General features: G+C 37.4%; 2 protein-coding genes across 2 annotated transcripts in view; one reads left to right on the top strand and one right to left on the bottom strand.

The window, feature by feature from the left end:
* The first annotated feature begins 4,824 nt into the window (after nt 1-4,824).
* ERMN (ermin) lies at nt 4,825-11,545 on the top strand. The gene is made up of 3 exons (XM_072418174.1): nt 4,825-5,321; nt 10,173-10,283; nt 10,880-11,545. Exons 1-3 carry the CDS (start codon nt 5,090-5,092, stop codon nt 11,293-11,295), a joined length of 759 nt encoding a protein of 252 aa, XP_072274275.1. The 5' UTR covers nt 4,825-5,089; the 3' UTR covers nt 11,296-11,545.
* A 4,191-nt stretch (nt 11,546-15,736) lies between these two features.
* Nucleotides 15,737-19,925, bottom strand: part of GALNT5 (polypeptide N-acetylgalactosaminyltransferase 5) — a 32,398-nt gene continuing 28,209 nt past the window's right edge. The window contains exon 10 of the mRNA XM_072418173.1: nt 15,737-19,601. Within this exon, the coding sequence (XP_072274274.1) occupies nt 19,461-19,601 (141 nt within the window). The 3' untranslated portion in view covers nt 15,737-19,460. The remainder of the gene's footprint in view (nt 19,602-19,925) is intronic.

The raw sequence follows: 19,925 nt of genomic DNA, 5'->3' as shown, positions 1-19,925 counted from the left end.
AACTCAATTCAAACTGTCAATTGGTGGCTATTGACCATGTCTGCTTACAGGAGGCCGTGACTCAGAATCCGACTGGTTTGCGGATTTTAATAGTCTAGTTGTTGGAGACAAGACGTGCGAGCGAAAGAGGGCGAGAGGTATCATCATATTCTTTAGACCACAGAAAGAAACCGTTGCTGAAAAAACCTGTGCAGTTAATTAAAAAAAAAACAAAACAGATTCCCCACGAGATGTAAGCATCTTTTTTAACATGAATGAGGAAGGAGCTGACATCTTTAAAATATAAAAGAAAAAGAACAAAGTGTGTATTCATTTTATATGAAAGCTGTTTTATTTAAACACAAGAGACACAGAGGGAGAGGGGAGAGAGGGAGAAGAGCAAGAGAGTGACAGCAAGATGGAAGAAGGGAAAGTGCAAATGGAGAGGAACAGAGGGAGGAGTAGAGAGATAGAGGGAGAAGAGGGAAAATAAAGAAATAGAGAGGTAGAGGGGAGAAAGGGAGGTGGGGGAGAAGTAGGGAGAGAGCAGAGGGGGAGAAATGGGAGACAGGGAAATAACTGGGAGAAAGTGCTAGACACAGAGGGAGAGAACAGAGAGAGAGGGGGGAGGAAAAAGGCAGAAGGATGAGGGGGGTTGAGGGGAAAGAAAAAGAGAGGAGGGAGAGGGGAGAGAGAGAGGGGTGAAGATGGAAGAGAAATATTAGGAGAGAGAGAAAGTGGGGTTGAGAGGAAAAGAGGGGGAGAGTGGGAAAAGAAAGAGATGGAGACAGGGAGAGAAAAAAAAAAGACAGGGGGGAGAAGAAGGAGCGAGGAGAGAGAGCAAGCAGGAGATGAGAGGATGAAAAGAGGGGAGAGAGGAAAAGAGATGGGGGAAAAAGCAAGGAAGGGTGGAGAGAGAGTGAGAGAGCGAGAGAAGGAGAAAAGAAAGGAGAGAGAGAGGTGGAGGAGAAAGAAAAGAAGAAAAGAGAGGGAGGGATGGAGAGAGGGAAAAGAGGGAGGGAGAGGGGAGAGAGAGAGAACAAGGCAAAGAGAGAAAGAACAGAGGAAGGAGAGAAAGAGAGGTAAAAGGTTGTAGAATGGAATAAAGAAAAATTATACCTTCAATGCAAATGTCATCCTGCACTTTGATATAATCACTGTCACTTTAGTGCTTCCTGTTACCGTGGAGCTGGTCGTCCATCAGCAGCAGCAGGTTACAGTTTTAGATTTTGTAATGCCATGCCCTAGTAGACATCATGCCCTGGGCCACCGGCCATGTGAGAAATCCAGCCCTGTGTAGTACTATAGCCTCCTTGTTACTTAGTTGTAACTAAGTTCAAACTTTTAAAAATTGGTTGGACCATTTGTCTGGGATTTAGGAGATTTTATGGTTCTTTCACAGTTATTTTAGTGAGTGTTTTAATGCTGGTGCCTCGATTCCTCTACTGTCTAACGACATTAACCTTATAAAAAAGAACATATCTTTTAGCCAAATTTCAAAAATGCCCTTAATGTAGATGTATACAGCTAGCTGGGTCATATTTAGTTTGCAAAAACAATGTATTTCAATACAATATATATATAATTACAATATATATACAATTTTTGCAACTCAGAGCTCATGATTTTCTCCATTGTCTGCAGCCATTTCTTGTCCCAATGATTGCATTCCAGAAATAGCTGAATGCACACAAGTTACTTCAACACATGGTAATTTATTTCTTTTGAATTGCACCCAACATCACTGGACTGGACAGCATCAATGCATTTGCATACTTGCTGCATGTCTAAATTTAGGGCATTATGGACCTTGAAAGGCCATTCAAATAAAACAAACTGCTTAAACCGGAAGTAAAAAAAAATCACTCACCTTTACCTTTGCAGATCCGTTGATCCCTTTGGAGGTTTCCTGGATTGGATCCTGTGTAGTTCTGGTATCCGCCTTTGTCTCAGCGCTTTTGCCACTATCTTTTTTCCCCTTCTTTCTACATCACCTGATCTCACACTGTGCAGGCGCGAGATCAGCTGACATAAATGGGGAAAAAAAGAGTGCTGATCTTACTCATGCATGCATGAGACTGAATTTTTTTTACCCCATTGAAGAAAAAGCTCCTTCTGAGGATGCTCAAGAACGGGCATGCACAGGAGGAGCAGCCAGAAACCTCCCTGAATGCATGACGTGTGTATACCAGGAGGCTCTGTGCTCCCTTTTATTCTTGATCGCCTCCTACATTTAAGACAAAAAGGGTGGGCTACACCCTTTTTTTTTTTTTTAAAAGAAGGGTTTTAAACCCCCTCCAAAAAAAGAAGGTATTTTTTACCTTATATAAAAGTGTTGTCTACCATTTTATGTAAGGTAAAAATGTTAGTTTAGGTCCGCTTTATCTCAGTGCATGTTAAAGGGGCATGTTACCATAATGCACTGGTAAACCGGCCATACACGTGGCATGAGCATTTAACCTTTTATTTTATTGTTATTAGTGACTAATTCATTGGTTTGGTTTTATTAGACTACAAGGATATGTGACTGGAACTGAATATGTGCCCTAACTGAATCCAATGGAAACATCTGATTACTTTTAAATATATTGCCGTGGTTTTTTCCATCTTCAGTTCAGTATTCAAATAACTGAAATGAAATGATTAGGTTCACAATCAATAGAATTCTTGTGGTTAATCAAACTTGTGAATGCTAGTCACTGCTATGATAATAATCCTTTAATTGTTTTAGATCTTGTCTTTTGGTCATAAAAGTAATTACAGTTATTCAAATGTCTGTCTTCTTTTTTTAATACACATATAAACTTTTGCTACTTAGTTTAATATTAAGAATCGCTGCTTATTAAAAAAATGAAATTCTGCCGTACCATCCGTAGGCTATTTTTGTTCCCTGCTTATAATTCAAATAACTGCATTGTGCAATGGTTCTCTGTGATTAAAAAAAAAAACACTTAAATGACTCAGGCTTTGGCATTGCTTATTATAGGAGAGAACATTATTAGGAGAATATTACATTCCATGCCATATTTATAATTGTTAAACCACCCTAAACTGGAATGATGGATATGATAACTCCCTATAAAACATCTTTAAAGCTAAGTAATGATTTTACATATATAATAATAAATGTATGTTAACATGACAACCCATGAGAGAAAATTTACAAATCATAATTCTTGCAATTCAAGTAGATGAAAATGTATGATTACTACTAACCCATCAAGAATGTAATTTGCTGAAAAATTCTTGTCTAAACAAGCTGTCCATGCAACAGTAGATTGTTTACATCTCTGAAGGTAACTTGTTGGGGTTTTGATCCTTAATCTTGTAATGTTTATTCCCACAGAGATTAAATGAAAAGGCTGTTATGTGTTCCAGACATTGCAATTTATTATTCTTGATTAGCCAGTTTAACATTTGAAATGTGTAAGCAATATTTTGCATGAAATAAACAATTAGCTTTTAATGGAAACCCTTTGATGCAGTAGTCAACAATCTTTTTGTTTCTGTACCCTAACAAGGGATGCAGACCGCAATGAGCCGTAAGGAGGGTGATTAACGTAAGGCCTGGGAAAGCATAGAGTATAAAAATATGTCATAGTCCTCTTCTCTTCTAGGAGTAAAAAGGGAAAAGGATCTGGCAGATAATTGATTATTTTTTTATCCAGCAAATTGAAAGGGACAATGTAAGTGAATTCAAAGCTTGCAGATGCTGCATGGCTGGGGCAGTTATAGTGGTTTATTTCCACTATAACCAAACACTGAATTAAAAGTCATAGCAAGATTGTAAAATACTACATACAACATACCCCTGTTGATGACAGTTATATGATATTTCAGGTTATTTTGACCACACTGCTACCAAGCCAATATAACATCCTGAGGACAGTGCTGCCCCTTTACACAGCAGGAGTGTGCATTTGCCAGGGGATCTGGCCCTAATAATGCTTTGACTTATTAGCCATGATTAGCCAGAGGCCAATACCAGCACCGGACCCCCTTGCTTGTGATGGGGGTAATTTGCTTTATCTGGCATGAATGCATATTACTGGCCATGCTACTATCTGACTTCTTATTGCCTGTGCCCTAGACTTTCTAACTCCTGAATTATCCACTTAGCTGTTTGATACCTATTATTGATGTTTGTCTCTGTTTCTGGACTTCTTAATACTTTGTGGTTTGGCTTTGTCATACAATGAAGGTCTTTCTTGCAGCTGACCACCTGTTTCTTTCTTTCCTCCTCTTAATTGGCCTTGTTCACCCATTTTTGGGTTCCTGGTCACTCATCAGCTTGCTTGCCCTTAGACATCATAATTTGAACACTTATGTCCCAGGGAGAAACCATGTGTTGGGCAGCATGACTTGTCTTCTGATTATGAGTGTGTGTGGGGGGGGCTCAACTATAGGTGAAGCACAAGGATAGAGATTGGGGGTTAAAGTCCAAGCAAGAAGAAATGCTTGACCAGGGCCTCACAACGTTATAGCAATGCAGATCTATTACCAATAATCACAGCTGGGTATATGTATCTTTTTTTATAATTGAGTCAAACGTTCAACAAGAATATTGAAGTAATTAGTGTTTCAAATTTGAAGCATTCATCTAATGACGTTCCTGAGCAGATTATTAAAACAAAATAGTCAGTGTGAACAGTAAGCTGTTTGAGGGGACCTAATGTGACTAGCAGTGGTCATTTGCTCCGGATTAAAGATTAAGAACAATTGTTTCTGTTGTTTACAATCAAAGCACAAAGGACCATTCTTGTAGGAACAGAAAATCTCCACTTCTATTGGCTTGATACTTGTAATAACTACAGGCTGTCAGACAAAAGCTTTATTACACTACTCGTCCCCCTATAAGAAAGGCAAATGTGTCTACAATGATTCATGCTAACTCAGAGAAACGCGTGGGGTAACATCGCTAGAAGAATGGTGTTTTGCTGAAGATCTGTGTAATCTCCATAATGTCATTGAACCCTGTTTGTTTAAGCTTTGAGCCTTTGCTTCAAGAGTCCTAATCCATCCAAGAAACCAAGCCTTTCATTTATTCATAATTATTCAACATTGTCAAGTTTTACAGTAAGGATTTACAGCTATCTTTAAGACACAAATAATGGCAGAAGAAATCCAAATCTCTGAATGCAATGGAGATAGACATGCTGAAATATCACAGATAACCAATGTTATAGATCAAATGGATACATGTATGGTATGTGAAACACGTGAGAATGATCCAGTCCTTCCAAGTGAAATTACAGATGGATCTGGTGTATGTTTGGAGGACAATAATGAACCTTTGGAAATCAACACTGAAGTTAAAGTTATATTGGAAATCACTGAAGAAGGTAACACAAATAATATAGTTTTATAGGTTTTTGTGAATTATTTACTATTTTTAAATACTAACATTTAATGGCAGTTTTTTGATCATTTTGATCTTAGTAATTGTTGAGTTTTCTGTATATTTGGGCAATGTTCTAATAACTTTTAGCATATTTACCTGGCTGTTCTTTGGAGGAACAATTGAAAGATCATGGAAACCTACCACCCAATGTGCTTTGGAACTTGTTGGTGTAGGGTTTCTTCAATCTTCCTAATTATCCCTATTATCCTAATTAAGTGGTCACAACTGCTAGAAAATTGTCGAATGTATGGCGAACTTAAAAAAACTAACATATTACCTGTTAGTGAGAAAGTGAGGAAGCAAAGCAATAAGCATCCAACATGAACATAGACAGCAAGCCCAAAAAATGTTCTGGCAAGAGATGGTTTTAGATAAAATGTGACAACTGCTCACCTTGCCCTACCCATAACGAGCACTGTTTTTATCAACATTAAGTACTATGTAGATATTATTGACGGATCTCCATTTGACGGCATTGCAAAGACACTTAGTAGTCTGCTTGTTATTTGATGTCCAGATTCCTTCTAACGCCTTTGCCATTTAGAATATTGTATAGCAGGTTTGTACCTGATAAAGCTTTAAACAGTACATCCATAAAAGAAAGATGGAATAAATCATTTTGGGCAACAACAGGCAGCTAAGTACATCAATGAAAAACATATAGAGGAATTGCTTTACCTTCCACAAGCAGTGGCAGATGTGCAGAACTGACTTGGGACCCCCACCACCGAACTGACTTAGGGCTCCCACTGAGACCCCTTGTGGCTGAGGATGGTTAGGGGCCCTCATGCAGTTGCATACATTGCACCTTCCTATATCCACCGCTGTCCTTGGAATATATTTTTCTGACCATCCAGTGCTGAGATACATTGATTCCTTACACACTACAGTCCCATGTTAAAGTAGACCTATACTGAGGTCTAAGAAGCTGCCATTGCCATTGTAATGCAGACCTTCAGGCTTCAGTGGATCAGTAGTCACACACTTGACACACGCATGCAGCTAACTGTGTGACAATAATCTGAACACTTGAGCTGCATACTCATTCTGGATCAATGATTCAGAAAGTATTAAAGCACCCAATCTTCCACTGAAAAGTCCACTTTGACACAGGTCTTGACTTCAGTGGGACAAAGAAAGCAAAATCCACAGACTAATGGACCTGATATGTTTCGGTTACTGTAATCCCTGCTCCTTTCAGTGTGCTTTGTTATGACACAAGCACTGCAATAGAACTGATTTTCTCATGTACTGCTTTTTCCTATCCTAGTTGGAGCTCTGCTCTACAGGGATTACAATCAGCTGACATTAGGCTCTAGTCAGTCATCTACACTGCTTGCATGTAAAATAAATATAAATTACAGAGCTATGTGTGCTTAATTTATATTGATTTCAGCTTTACTATACTTGCATTATTTTCTTAACTTTTTGTATATTGTTTCACCAACATGAGAAAAAGTAACAGATGCAAAAAAAAAAAAAGGTCATATGTGTGTGTTTTTTTCTCTGAAGTTTGTGTATTTTTTGGGAAGTGCAAAATTAAAATACATATGTAGGTCCTTTAGGCCAGGTCAAGTATGAAATGCATGTGACAAGCATTGGTAAGTTGCACTGACTTTCATTTTCAATGGTACTCCAACACACCATGGCAGCGGACCTTTGGCAGAGAACAACACATGGTATTGAATTTACTGTGCATTATAGTGTGACGATGAGAAAAAAATGAAAAAAAGGCATGCACTTATTTTCATGCACTGCTATGCAGTGAGTAGTCCATTACCTCAATACACAGCAAGAGACAGCACAACACACGTCCATATGGGGATACAAATCAGCCACATAGATGGGAACAAGGCCTAAATATTTTTTAACTGCATATTTTTCTCTAGATGTCAAAATGTTGTATAATACTTTATACAAAAATATATAAGGGGGGATATGATCACCCTTCATAAATATATGAATGGTCCTTATAGAGAACTCTCTTCCCAAATATTAACTTTAAGATCATTACAAAGAACAAGAGGGCAATCTTTGCGTTTAAGGAAAAGAAGTTTAAGCTCCGGATAAGGAAGGGATTCTTCACTGTAAGGTCTGTGAAAATGTGGAATCGGCTCCCTCAGGAAGTAGTTTTAGCAACTTCTATAGATTGCTTTAAGAAAAAGCTGGATGCTTTTCTAGAAGCACAGAATAAAACTGGGTGTTAAGGGTTTAAAGTAAAAATAATAGTGACTGTTCATTCAGGGAACACCCGATTGCCTCATGGAATCAGGAAGGAATTTTTTTTAACCTGTTGGAGCAAATTGTACCAGGGTATTTTTTTTTTTTTTTGCTTTCCTCGGAATAACTATGTCCATAGGGTTTTATATCTGGGATATGTTTATTTCCCCAGGGGTTGAACTTGATGGACTATGTAACTATGTAACTTACTATGTAACTATATACTACTGACACGCACATAAAATATTTTCATAAAGGAATCTGAATACTGGAACACAAATATTTAATAAGAGCATCCATTTGGCTTTTATAAATGCCTTATCATATTCATCAAAAAATTTATGATACCATAAAAAGAAATCAGTAAAAAAAAAAACACTTTTTTTAATTTTGGCCACTTAGTTTGTTCCCTAATAATTTATAATATATATATATATATATATATATATGACCTTTTTTATTTACCCTGTTAGGCTCCAGGGCTTAAGTAAAGTTGTGGCATGATCATGCTATGCTGGCTTGCCTGATCTTGTTATCTTCAAACTTTTAACAGTACTTAGTGAAGTCAGGGCATTGTTTTCTAATCAGGGCTGTACTTGGAGATCATGCTGCAAATCATGTAACAATTTTCATATAAAAAGGGGAGAATGAGTTGCAGAATCATACATGTTTCCTGCTATATTTTTCCTGCTACTTTTTAACTGCACAAATTAGCAGCCAGGTGAAAGGAAATATTATCTCATGTTTCTTAAACCATACTGAGTCTTTCAACTTTTGTCAACCTATCCTAGACACAATTCCTAATTTCATTTTCAGAATTTAACCACATATGTATGTTCAAAGGCAGCCTTGAGATGGGAAAACAATAAAAAGGAAATTGGTTACAGATTTTACATGTTGAGGCTTGGAGCTGCCTCTTCTAACCCAGTAGCCCAACGCAAGGAAAAAGCAGCCCTGCTCTCTATCCATCAATGTATCTGTTATCTATAGATATTTGGGGTATCTTGATTGTCATCCATTAGTGTATTTTTACTTGGTGCTATAATCTGGTCATGATAATATTTTTTTTATAGTTGATCACGTGTTTGGTTTGGGCAGTGGTAACTACCAGCTGTCAGTAAATGTTTTTAGTCCTTTCTAACAAGGAAGGAAAACTGCAAAAGAAACAAAAAGAGTTGTCCAGCTGCTTTACATAGGTAGAACAGGAGTTAGGAGGGGCCAATACATCCCAAAACTTCTCTGTCCCTGTTCTGACGTATGTCCCAGAATCATTTTTTTTACTGTGTTCCTGTAGAGGCAAACAGCTTTTATTACCTAATGTGCAGTCATTACTAGGCTTGTAAAATTCTTTCAGGAACAGAGGACAGTTTTTAATGATGTAGACATGCCCCATTGACTAACACAAGTACAGTGTGTGGACAGGAACACCAACTTTGGTTTGCCCAGGAACAAAAGCCAATATTGTAAAGAGGCTACTTAAAATTTGTTTTTAATAAATGCAATAGAGCCAACTGATTACAAGGATGGGAAGTACATTGAGGCATTCTGCGAGAACCCCATAGATCTGTTGCTATGAATAATTTCTTTTATATGATGGAAGAATTTTATTTGTAGACAGAAGATCTCTGTAATCTATTGTTTCCCCACTTGCCCCAAAAGACATTATCCTGTAAATGAAAGCTGTTCTGATTCACAGGTCACCCAACATATTTGGCTAGGTCCCGCAACACTGACTCTTCGAGTGTCTTTCCTTGCTCAATGGTTGCTCATCACAATTGTCCAAATAGGTTTATTACACAGTAATAATCAATTCTTGACTGTTCTATTTATTATCATCATTAGCAGCCTTTCTAGGTAATACACTGGATCAATAAGTCCAATATTTTAAAACCTATCTCTACCCATAAGAGTTTAGAACTTTCCATTAGATACCCTTGGAAAAGACAAGAAAGGTTAAAGTATACTGTAGAATGAAGGGTTTACTTAGCTCCCCTTATCCCCAACAGGATATAACCACTTTTCCTCACATTCTATCTAATCTATTTACCTGCTGGAAATAAAGTGAAAAGACTACAATAGTACATCTGGATTTGGGAACATATGTGGTTTACATCTCCTATCCCATGTGACAGTGCTGGATACCCGTGGATTTGTCTGACTGCTGTCATCCAACTGGAGATATGTCCATATGGAGATGTGGAGCTGGGGCAAAGATTCTATAGACCTGTCTGAGCTTCAACAAGTCAGTATATGCTGTTGGCATATGAAGCGTGGAAACTCAATAACTTTGTGTGAGTGGAGGTAAAGGTTATTTTGATTAGAAAATTAGATAATTTTAAAAGATACCATCTTGAAAAGGACTGACAGCTCCATCATAATGAATTCCAGCTAACTGGCTATCTAAAGTCGTTACTTATTATCATTAAATCTTTTTTCCTTTTTTCCATATCTGGTTGATGCATTGGAAATTGCCAAATAGAACATGAATAATGTACAGGGTTCTAAACCCATTTTAATACACTGAATATTGTATAATAGCTGTATATTATAATTATATTTTCATTTTTTGCAGAGCACCGGACAGAACAGGACACGGCTGCTGAACAAGATTGGGGAATGATGACTAGCCATGATACACACTCTGAGGAACACAAAAATGGAAAAGATTGTCAAACCACATTAGGTAAAAATAGGAGAACTTTAAACGTTTGTGTCTTATAGCACAATGTTATTTTAAACTGGCTATGAACTTGGTTGTTTCAGTTATGTGTGCAACATTAATAGTAGGATTAAATTTAGATATGAATAGAGTATTATTTAATTGGGGATATTAAAATGAATTAACATTGGACTGAGTGGGTCCATGTATTATTCTTTATTTGCCAGATGGTTGGAGGTGGTAGCTTTGACACACATTTTTTGGATGCTACATGCAGCATCCAGGAGAGTTTGTTTCCTGTTGCGGCAATGAGTGGTACCAAATAACAAGAGGTTACATGTGTAGCATTGTGACTTTAAAAAAGAACAATACCCAGCTTCTGGTGTGCATACACACAGAAAGAGGAGAACATTCTTTCTAGGATGGATGGCAGGAGCAACGATTATGGGAGCATGCAAGTATTGTAGTCAAACCTATCGAGAAAATGAATCAGCATTTTACACATTTAATGATTAAAAAACAATTAATGTTACTTAAATGATAAAAAAGGAGCTAGTAATGCACGCATTGTTTTAGGGCTTGCAAATACTTAAATGATTATGCTTTATACTTTTTGGCAGTGGTGGAAGGGGACAATGGCCCAACACATGACTCTCCAGGTCAGGAAGAAATAAATGAACAGGAAAAAGAAGAAATCAAATCAGATGCACCAGATATACTTCAGCATGAGCAGGGCAAACCCTCTTCTGAAACTACAGAGATGTTGTACGAGACAGAGGAAGAAAACACCTCTATTGAAACTGACAATGATAATGGACAGGGGTCATGTGATGAGCAAGAAAATGAAACAGGGCCAAGCCTCTCGGTCAGCCCAACTGGTAGCCATCTAGAATTCAACTCAGAGCAGCTGGTACCTGGAAGCAGGCCCGACATTTCCAGGCATAGTTATTCCAGATACGACACTGTATCATATCGTAAGATTCGTAAAGGAAACACAAAACAGAGGATAGATGAGTTTGAGTCTATGATGAACTAACAATTGTCAATGCTGCTTTCATTATTTTTTGCTCATTCATACAATGTGTTGGCTAATCATTTTCTTTTATGATTTCCTTGGTAGTTATCATCCAGTAATATTGTAACAAAGATTTGGTATGAGATGTGGTATACATTCTTATATCTTGTTTATTAAAAGAATTGTGTGGCAATTAAAAAAATTCTGATAGAAGAGGAAATTAGGACAAATAAATTTGAAAATATTTAAATTAAAGCTGATCTCTAGCCTTCCCTTTGGTTTTGCACAATATTACAGGGTTCTCTCTAAAATTGCTTGATTTCCATGCACACATTGTCACTGGTCCACCCTTTTATTCAATGGATTTTATTTCTATTAGTCATGGAGATTGGGAATCACATATTAATGTTAACTAGGACAGTCTAATATGGAAATCCACTCTTTGTTCTTCTGTAAATTGACACCCATCAAAGCTTTTTGGTATTTGCATAATTTCTCTTAAGGGCTAACCCATTGCTTGAATCAGGGCTGAAGAAGAAATACTGAAGCAAGGGACTGTGATGTTGGCAGGAAACTATGTACAGAACTGTACCAGCCCCTCCCAGCAGCCATCATCAGCTTGCATTGAATAGAAACACAGAGAATATTATGGGTGGCATATTGATGACACCACTGGGTCCAAAATGAGACACTGATGAGGGGGAATAGGAAGAACCAGGGCTGGCTAACATAAGCTGATTGAACCTCAGCTTGAAAGTAAAAACTTTCATTCCCACTGTCACCAAATACTGCATGAAAAAGAATATAGAAATATATTAGCGATTACAACTTACAAAAGAAAAAAGGTAATACAATGGTTAAGTGTGAACTTTGAATATTGTTTTTGCTTACAAAGCTAACTACTATAGACATTAGATAGGCAACCCTTAGATCTGGAGGTCATCAAATGCTGCCATTAACTGCTCGGTGTGGTTAAAAGTTATATTAGGTGTGACTGATCAGTAAAGGAGAAAGAAAATATTGCCTCAATAGCATTACCCGGACTCCAACTGTGAGATGAAGTGTTCTGCTTTTGTATTTAATTAATATGCTTGGAAATAGGATTTTTACTTTTTTTTCCAAGCTGGACAGTTGGCTTTAACACTGAAGACACCAGCCCTGAAGATTATGAAGAGCAGATACAAATTGATTCTATTTACAGCTACTCTCATACAAAGAACAGTAAACAGAAAGAATAAAATAATTTTTCTATAGAAAAATTATTCTGCCAAGGTGCCGCTAAAATGGAGCACTAAGATCCTAAATTCCCTTAAAATCCTTTAGGAAAATGTTCCCTTTAATCATAAGACAGTTAACCTATCTGCATGTTTTTGAAGGTGTGGGGGAACCAGAGTTTCTAGAGTAAACTAATGCATACATTGAAAGAACAAGCAAACCACTTGCACAGAGTGTCCTTGCCAGGATCAGGGCCTTGGACTAAACGTTGCACAGGTGAGAGTGCTAGCCACGGAGCCATTTGTGCCACTCCTACTCACAACTTTTTACATTTTCAGTTTAGTTCAATTTTCCGTAATAAAAAGTCAAGCACTGTCATACTGTACATATATGTTGCCAATGTTTGCAAAACCTAAAGAATAAGCCATTTGCTTGAAGTTTGATTTGTACCTGACCCAACACTCATATTCACCTGTAGGCTTTTGTAGCTAATAGGAGTTGTAGAAGCTGGGAGGAAGCAGGCACTCTTCAGCACTACATGGATGTAAAGAAACTTTGCAGATAAATAATTATTAACACATCTTCAATAATTTTACTTTCTATGCCAAAACTTCATACTTCCCCTTGAATATTGCACCCAGATACTTGCTCTGTAGTTTGGTTGTACTGCTTATTTTTTTCCCACATGTACCCGTAACAATTAACCTATCTGCATTGATTTGGAGGTGTCAGGGAACTAAAGTGTTTGGAGGAAACCCATGCGAACATGGAAAGAATATGCAAACCCCCTGAATATAGTGCCCTTGCCAGTATTAGCTGTTTGTGCCACCTCTAACTTTTTAACATTATCAGTTTGATTACACTTTAGGTAAAAACCTTTCAACACAATCATACATACATTATGTTGCCAATGCTTGCAAAACTATTACAGTTGGCAGTGCAAAACTGCAACCATAAGCCATTTGCTTGAAGTTGGATTTGCACCTGCCCCATATTCCAATTGGCCTATAGATGACTTTTCTGGCTAATAGGAGTTTGTAAGAGCTGGAAGTAGACATACTTCAGCACTGCCAGGATGTAAAGAAAGTCTGCATATCAGTCAGGTCCAAGATTTAATATTATCTGAGAGGTCACGGTAAAGATTTGTTGTACGGTACTAGTTTAGCCCTCATTTTTTATTAATTTTTTTGGCTTATTGGCTTATTTTCAGTATAAAAAACAAGAAATATAATGTTAAAGGTAAACTGTAGGCAAACAGCTAACTACACATATAGAAAGTTTTATGAGCTTTCTTTACCTGCTTTGTATTTATGTCCTTCCAATTCGTATATTCACACAGCTGCAGCACTGCTTGACATTTAGTCAGTTTCAGGCACTTACTCACCTTGTATTAAAAGATCGACATGTTTGCATTGATAAGTACAGAGCCCCATTAATTTCTCGCTTTGATATCTGCCAGAAGTGCAGCATTGAATCTGTTGCATGCTCTAAATTGTAGGTGCAAGGGTAACAAACACACAGAAACTATCCTTTACTAAAAGAGAGTTGGCTCAATTTTTTACCAGGCTGATATTTTATCATCTTGCAATATTTTTTAGATTCAGAATCTGAGACACCAAATACTGCTGAAAACAAAACAAAATAAACAGCAAAGTCCTGTCAATTAGATCATATTTTCCAGGAGAAGAATCTTTCTTTTGACACCAAAGAACATAAAACCCATCACTGTTATTTGTGTTTCTTTTGTTTCCCAGCACAAAGCAGGATTCACTGTGGAAGCCTCTGCAATTCCTTCTTCTGAAATTAGAACAACGATGTGTTTGTTTCCTTCAGCTGTTTGTTTTCAGCACTTTGGCTGTAATGCCACAGCCATTCACGGACAATCCGAACTATTGTGACCTGGTAATTGCTGCACGCTTGTGTCTAAATCTCACACAATAAGCTTGGATAAAGTAGAGGTGAACACATAAATAAATAAAAGTTAGTTTAAAGGCTGACCGGAAATCAATACAATTTACTTTAGAAACATTCAGAGGGCAGGCAGCTGCAATTTTGTCATAGGCCAATATAAATGTAAACTTCAAACCTGATATAAGCTTTAACATATGTGATAGTAAATATTTGGAATCTGTAGATTTAATTGGCTCTTTTGAGGCCCATGTTAAAAAATCTCTTTTTGACAACACTCACCCACTCAATTGATGTTATACTTTTACATTTGCCCTCTCCGCACTTTTGCCTTACTGTCCTTGTGATACCCACACCCCCCATTTGTGTTATGAGTTTCATGAGGACAGGAAGTGAGGGAAAAAAAGATGAAATTACTTGGCATTTAAAACGGAACTAAACCTGCTATACTCACCTGTCTCCGTTTTGTTGCAGGGCACCTTCATCTTCTTTCTTCTTGTAGACGATCTTGAGTTTTATTGGCTGGGCCAGGATGAGTTAACAGTGCAGGCGCGGTGATTACATGCGTAGTTTGGCTTTTTTGGCAAATACCCAGAGCAATCAGGCAGGTTGGAGAAATTATTGTAGAGGGGACATTGCCTGTCTTTATGCAATAATGGCCTGCCTGATCATGAATTTTTTAAAGTGGATCTTTAGTTCTATTTTAATCCTTTTGGGAAAATTCCTTCATAATATATTGGTGGAAGAGGGTTAAAGTAAGATCAGAAACATATCAATTGTTTCTGCTAATCATTACTTCTGGAAATGCTAGTTGCCTGATTGTCATGCTGAGCCTCTCGCTTTAGTACTTTGACTCCCTTCTCCATCACATGCAGAATGGGACTTCAATTGGTATGTTTATTTGGCAGTGCATTGGGTGTTAACATGTTCTCTTTAGGTCTTTGATTAACGTTCCTCTTTTAGACTAACATCTATACAGTGTGGCACTGCACATGTCACCATTTGGTAACACAAGCAATGCATATTGGTGCAATGTAGTGCCATTTATTCTAAACAACACGCTGATGCACTTTGTGATGCACTGCACATTACTGCCCATAGTGACGTGTATGTAAGCAAAACCATTTTTTTGTGGTGCTATGTGGTATGCAGCCCTTTAAGATGAATGAACTTCCCCATGGCAGCACAGAGCACAAGGCATATCATGGTGGCCATGCTATGGGACTAAAAGCACTTTCATATAAGGAAATATATAATGTGATACTTAAAAGATAAACCCACATTATTGTACACCAACACATAAATGACACTATTTTTTAAAAGTCAATATATCAGCATCTTATAGTCCAAAAATAATTTATTGCAACATCTTCCCAATTTACACATTAAAGTACATTAAGAGACTAAAAACAAAACAAACATTTCCTTCATGTCTACAAAACAAACCCAGAAAATTACAAAGTGTTGATCATCGTTATACCGTACCCTGGAAAAAAACATTAAATTTCATTTATTTTTTCACTAATTCCTATAGAAGAAGGCTCTGTCAGCACAGAGTACTGGAGTATATGAACAGGAAGCAGAATTTTCACCATAAAAAAAGAAATGTAAACTTTAAGGTATTTTAAGGCCTTTTCAAGCAAAAATAGGTCACAAATCATACACAGATAAAGCACTATAAAGAGGTAAAAAGGCATAAAACTACAAAAACTAAGTACCCAAACAATAATACTCCAGGAGGAATTATTTGGCTTTCCTTGCTGCAGGTACAGACTAGGGGGTCCATCTGTACTTCCAGCACAATCTAAGCCAATGTTTCTCGACCTTTTTAACATGTGGGAACCCCTTGTAAAAACTTTCAGGACTTCACGGTTCATTAGTGTGGTGGTTGATGGGAAGATTTCCTCTTACATTGCTGGCCAATGGGAAGAATGTCACTCCTTTAGATAGCCAAAAAACCAAAAAACATTGGTATCTAATAAACTGACCCTAGAGTCACAAACATCTCATTGCTCAAGGAACCCCTAGCAAACTCTGGAGCAACCCTAGGGTTTAACAGGACCTTGGTTGAGAAACACTGATTTATAAAAACAGATGAAGAGAATTACACTTCCACCAGGCAAAATGTCTACCACCAGTCCAATGCAGCTCCCTTTTTTGCCACCTGAGCCCTAATGATAGGTTTGGAATAAGTCTCAGGTGGGGTAAACACATGACAGGGATGGCAGGCCTATTGCCCCTGTGCGGGTTTCCAAGGGAGCAGATAGAACGTGGAAATGCATTCAATTCTGAAAATTCTTTGGCCGGTATAGCGTTACAAGAATTCACAGCTGCCAAACATAATTTTTCTTTCCAGGGTGACATTTTAGTTATTTTTTTATGGTGGCAGAGCTGCTTTAAGGCTCCCCTCAATATTAAACATCTAATCTGTTCATTAAATTGCCTTTATCCCCTAAGGCCTGACACCATTGTCCTGTATTGTAAATGAGGATACTAAGGCACTGCCTCCACATCCCTGAGGTTGGAAGGAAAGAAGGCGCACCAGCCAATGTGGAAGTGGGATATAATGCAAAGAAATGTTCCCTTTACACCCCCCCTAAATCTAAATAAGCATTTAACAAGGCAAACCCACTGCAAGGTATTTTTTTTTTTAATTCTTGGTGTTCATCCTAAAGCAAACCCATATTACTTCAACCAGCGTTTCTCATCCTTTTAACATAGGGATCCTTTGAAAGAACCCTCAAGTCTTCAGGGAACCCCTGCTATAATTACTATATGCAAATCTTACAGTATCTTACAGTGATGGTCAGTAGGAAGAATGCCTCTTACACTGTTGGCCATTTGAAAGACTGTCACCCTTACAGATAACTAAAAAGATCATTGGTATCTACTAAACTGACCTGAGAGGCACAAACTGCTTACTGCTCAAGGAACCTCTAACAACCTCTGGAGGAACTCTAGGCTTCCATGGAACTCAGGCTGACAACACTGCTCTAAAAGTAACCCAATCCTAATCTAAGTCCTAATCATCATCCCTTATATTATATATCAACCCATATTCTGCTGTATTCACCATGTGTGGCTCTGGAAGCCTCTGAGCAAATGGCATTATGATGAATGGCGGATAAATAGCATTTTTAACAACACCAGGCTATACCTTTTCACTGCCTGCAATTTACTTCTATTATATGAAAATAGAAATCTATCAAACAGGGACCCAGATATCCCAGGGACATCCTGCAGGTTATTGATTATCATTGGAGTAATGGCAACTGTCTATCTTGACTAATGTAAACTATCAAATGCCTAGAAAGCTGACAGCTAAAATAAAGATGGAAACACAGACATCGGTCTTCCCTGTATCAAAGTGTATTATTTATTATTAATTGTATATTAATGCAATAGATATGTTTTGTTCGCTTAAATACCATATCCCCTCATTTGTCATTACAATTATGACCGATACAGTAATGTAACTGTAATGTTACTATAAAAGCCATTGTCCCAGTATCAGAATATTGAGTATCCAAATGCAGAACATTGAAAACAAAGGATGTTTTCTAAAACTTATTATCACAGCTGATACCTTATTGATTTCACATGATTAACACCTTTGACAAATTTCAATGTGATTCTTAAGGCTTTCTAAAAACATTTAATTATGGTATGACAGCTGTTGGGTGGACAGAGTCATGGTTTTGAATCTCACCCACAATTTAAGTTCAGACGTCTTTTTGCACTTCCTGTGTCTCTGATGTTTTGTTCATCACATAAAATAAACAAAACTTCAAAACTTCAACCTGATTGTTATTTTTTGGTGACAAACACATGGTGTACCCTTACTCAAAAAAGTAAATTAAACTTCTGATCTCCACTGTAAAGGTATTATGGTGACTATATTCTTCAATTTTATGAGCCTGATTACCAGGGAGAAAACTGCTGCCACTTTCATAAATAAGCAAAGAATAAAAAAAGAGAACAATTTTTCTATAAACGGGCACCAAGGTCTGATTATATTGCAGCTCCTCACATGGACTTCATAGACAAGGGTGATATCACTGGGTCTTCCACTGGGATTCCGAGCATCCCAAATTATTTGACAATGCAGATTTTAAACAGCAACAAAAGCGGACCATGAATTTTCTAAATTAACATTCAATATGTAATACTCAGTTTTCAAATCATTGCTGAAAAAGTTACAAATTAGCAATTACAGAGCTATATACAGTCTTCACAGCAATCAGCTTCAAACAGTTCAATGTGGTTGATGATTTATGCTGTTCTGTTTTAGTCCACACGCTACTCTTTCCATTACCAACCCAAGGCCAGCAATAAATAAATAATTTAATGGCACCTGAATTGAACATACATGTTAAAGAAATCCATTAAGCAGACATATTGTAATAGATCTGTACTATTTAGCATACAGTGAAACCCCAGCTTTGTTTAAGAAGAAAATAAACAGCATTTAAATACTGCAACAGGAATTTGAGAAACATTATTGAAACCTATATAGGCCACAATATGCACCTGTCTATATGTTTCATAATGAGTGTAAGGTGGAAGGTCCTGTCTTTGTGGGCCTTCCTCTTGTAAAAAAAAATTTCAATATCCCTAGAATCCTTTTAGATGAACAAGGAAAACACATCCAGTGCAGTATTCGTTAGGAAATTCCAAGGAATTCAGTTTCTAAACCGAAGGTTGCCTGTTATTTGACATCAAACTCTGTACAAATGTTACAGAGAGGCCTATTACAGCAGCAGGGAAAGGAGAGGATTTGGGGAAGTCTTCTCTATGGAGAACTATCAATTTGGCTACTAATAAAATTCATTTCTGCATCCCTGGATGCAAAGTTTTTCCCTTCAAAAATCAGTACACCCCAGTAACCCAAATTTAGAAAAAAAGTATTTTTTTCAGAAAAATTTGATGGATTCTAACTTCAGGCCTCCCAAAGTCACATTAACAGTCGATCTGTTTTGTTCATGGTATAAGGTCACAGTGTATGGTCCATATTTAGCTAATTGTATCATAAAAGAAGGTAAACGTCTGTAACAATGGCACTTTCATGGTGCAAAGTATTTTTCAAATTGCCACTTTTGAAGATTATTGGCAGGATTGCAGGCGTTTGTTCTTAGCGTCTTATGTGAAGGGTCCACTTCTAAACATGTTGGCCGTGGTATGCTTTCCAGAACCAAGTGGGATTCCTGCAATGCAAAAAATAAGAACATAGCACTCAATTGTTTTTGATAAACAACGAAATGTGAACTTAGTGTGTCCATAAATGAACTAGTTTATGACCTGATGTCTTAGGAATACTCTAGGCCAACCATTCTTATGGGAAAAGTCAACCAGTCATGATTATATAATTGGTATTGCTCTTTCAAACTACATCTAGAGCCATAGGTGTCACCAGATTTTTTAAAACATGTTATCGTATTTATATAGTGCCAACATATTATGCGGCACTTTACAAAGTCCGTAGTCATCACTAGCTGTCCCTTAGTGGGACTCACAATCTAATGTCCCTA

This window comes from Pyxicephalus adspersus, chromosome 7 (assembly GCF_032062135.1).
Source record: "Pyxicephalus adspersus chromosome 7, UCB_Pads_2.0, whole genome shotgun sequence".
Lineage (NCBI taxonomy): Eukaryota > Metazoa > Chordata > Amphibia > Anura > Pyxicephalidae > Pyxicephalus > Pyxicephalus adspersus.
The sequence above is the reverse complement of the archived record's forward strand: the minus strand, read 5'-3'. Positions and strand labels throughout refer to the sequence as shown.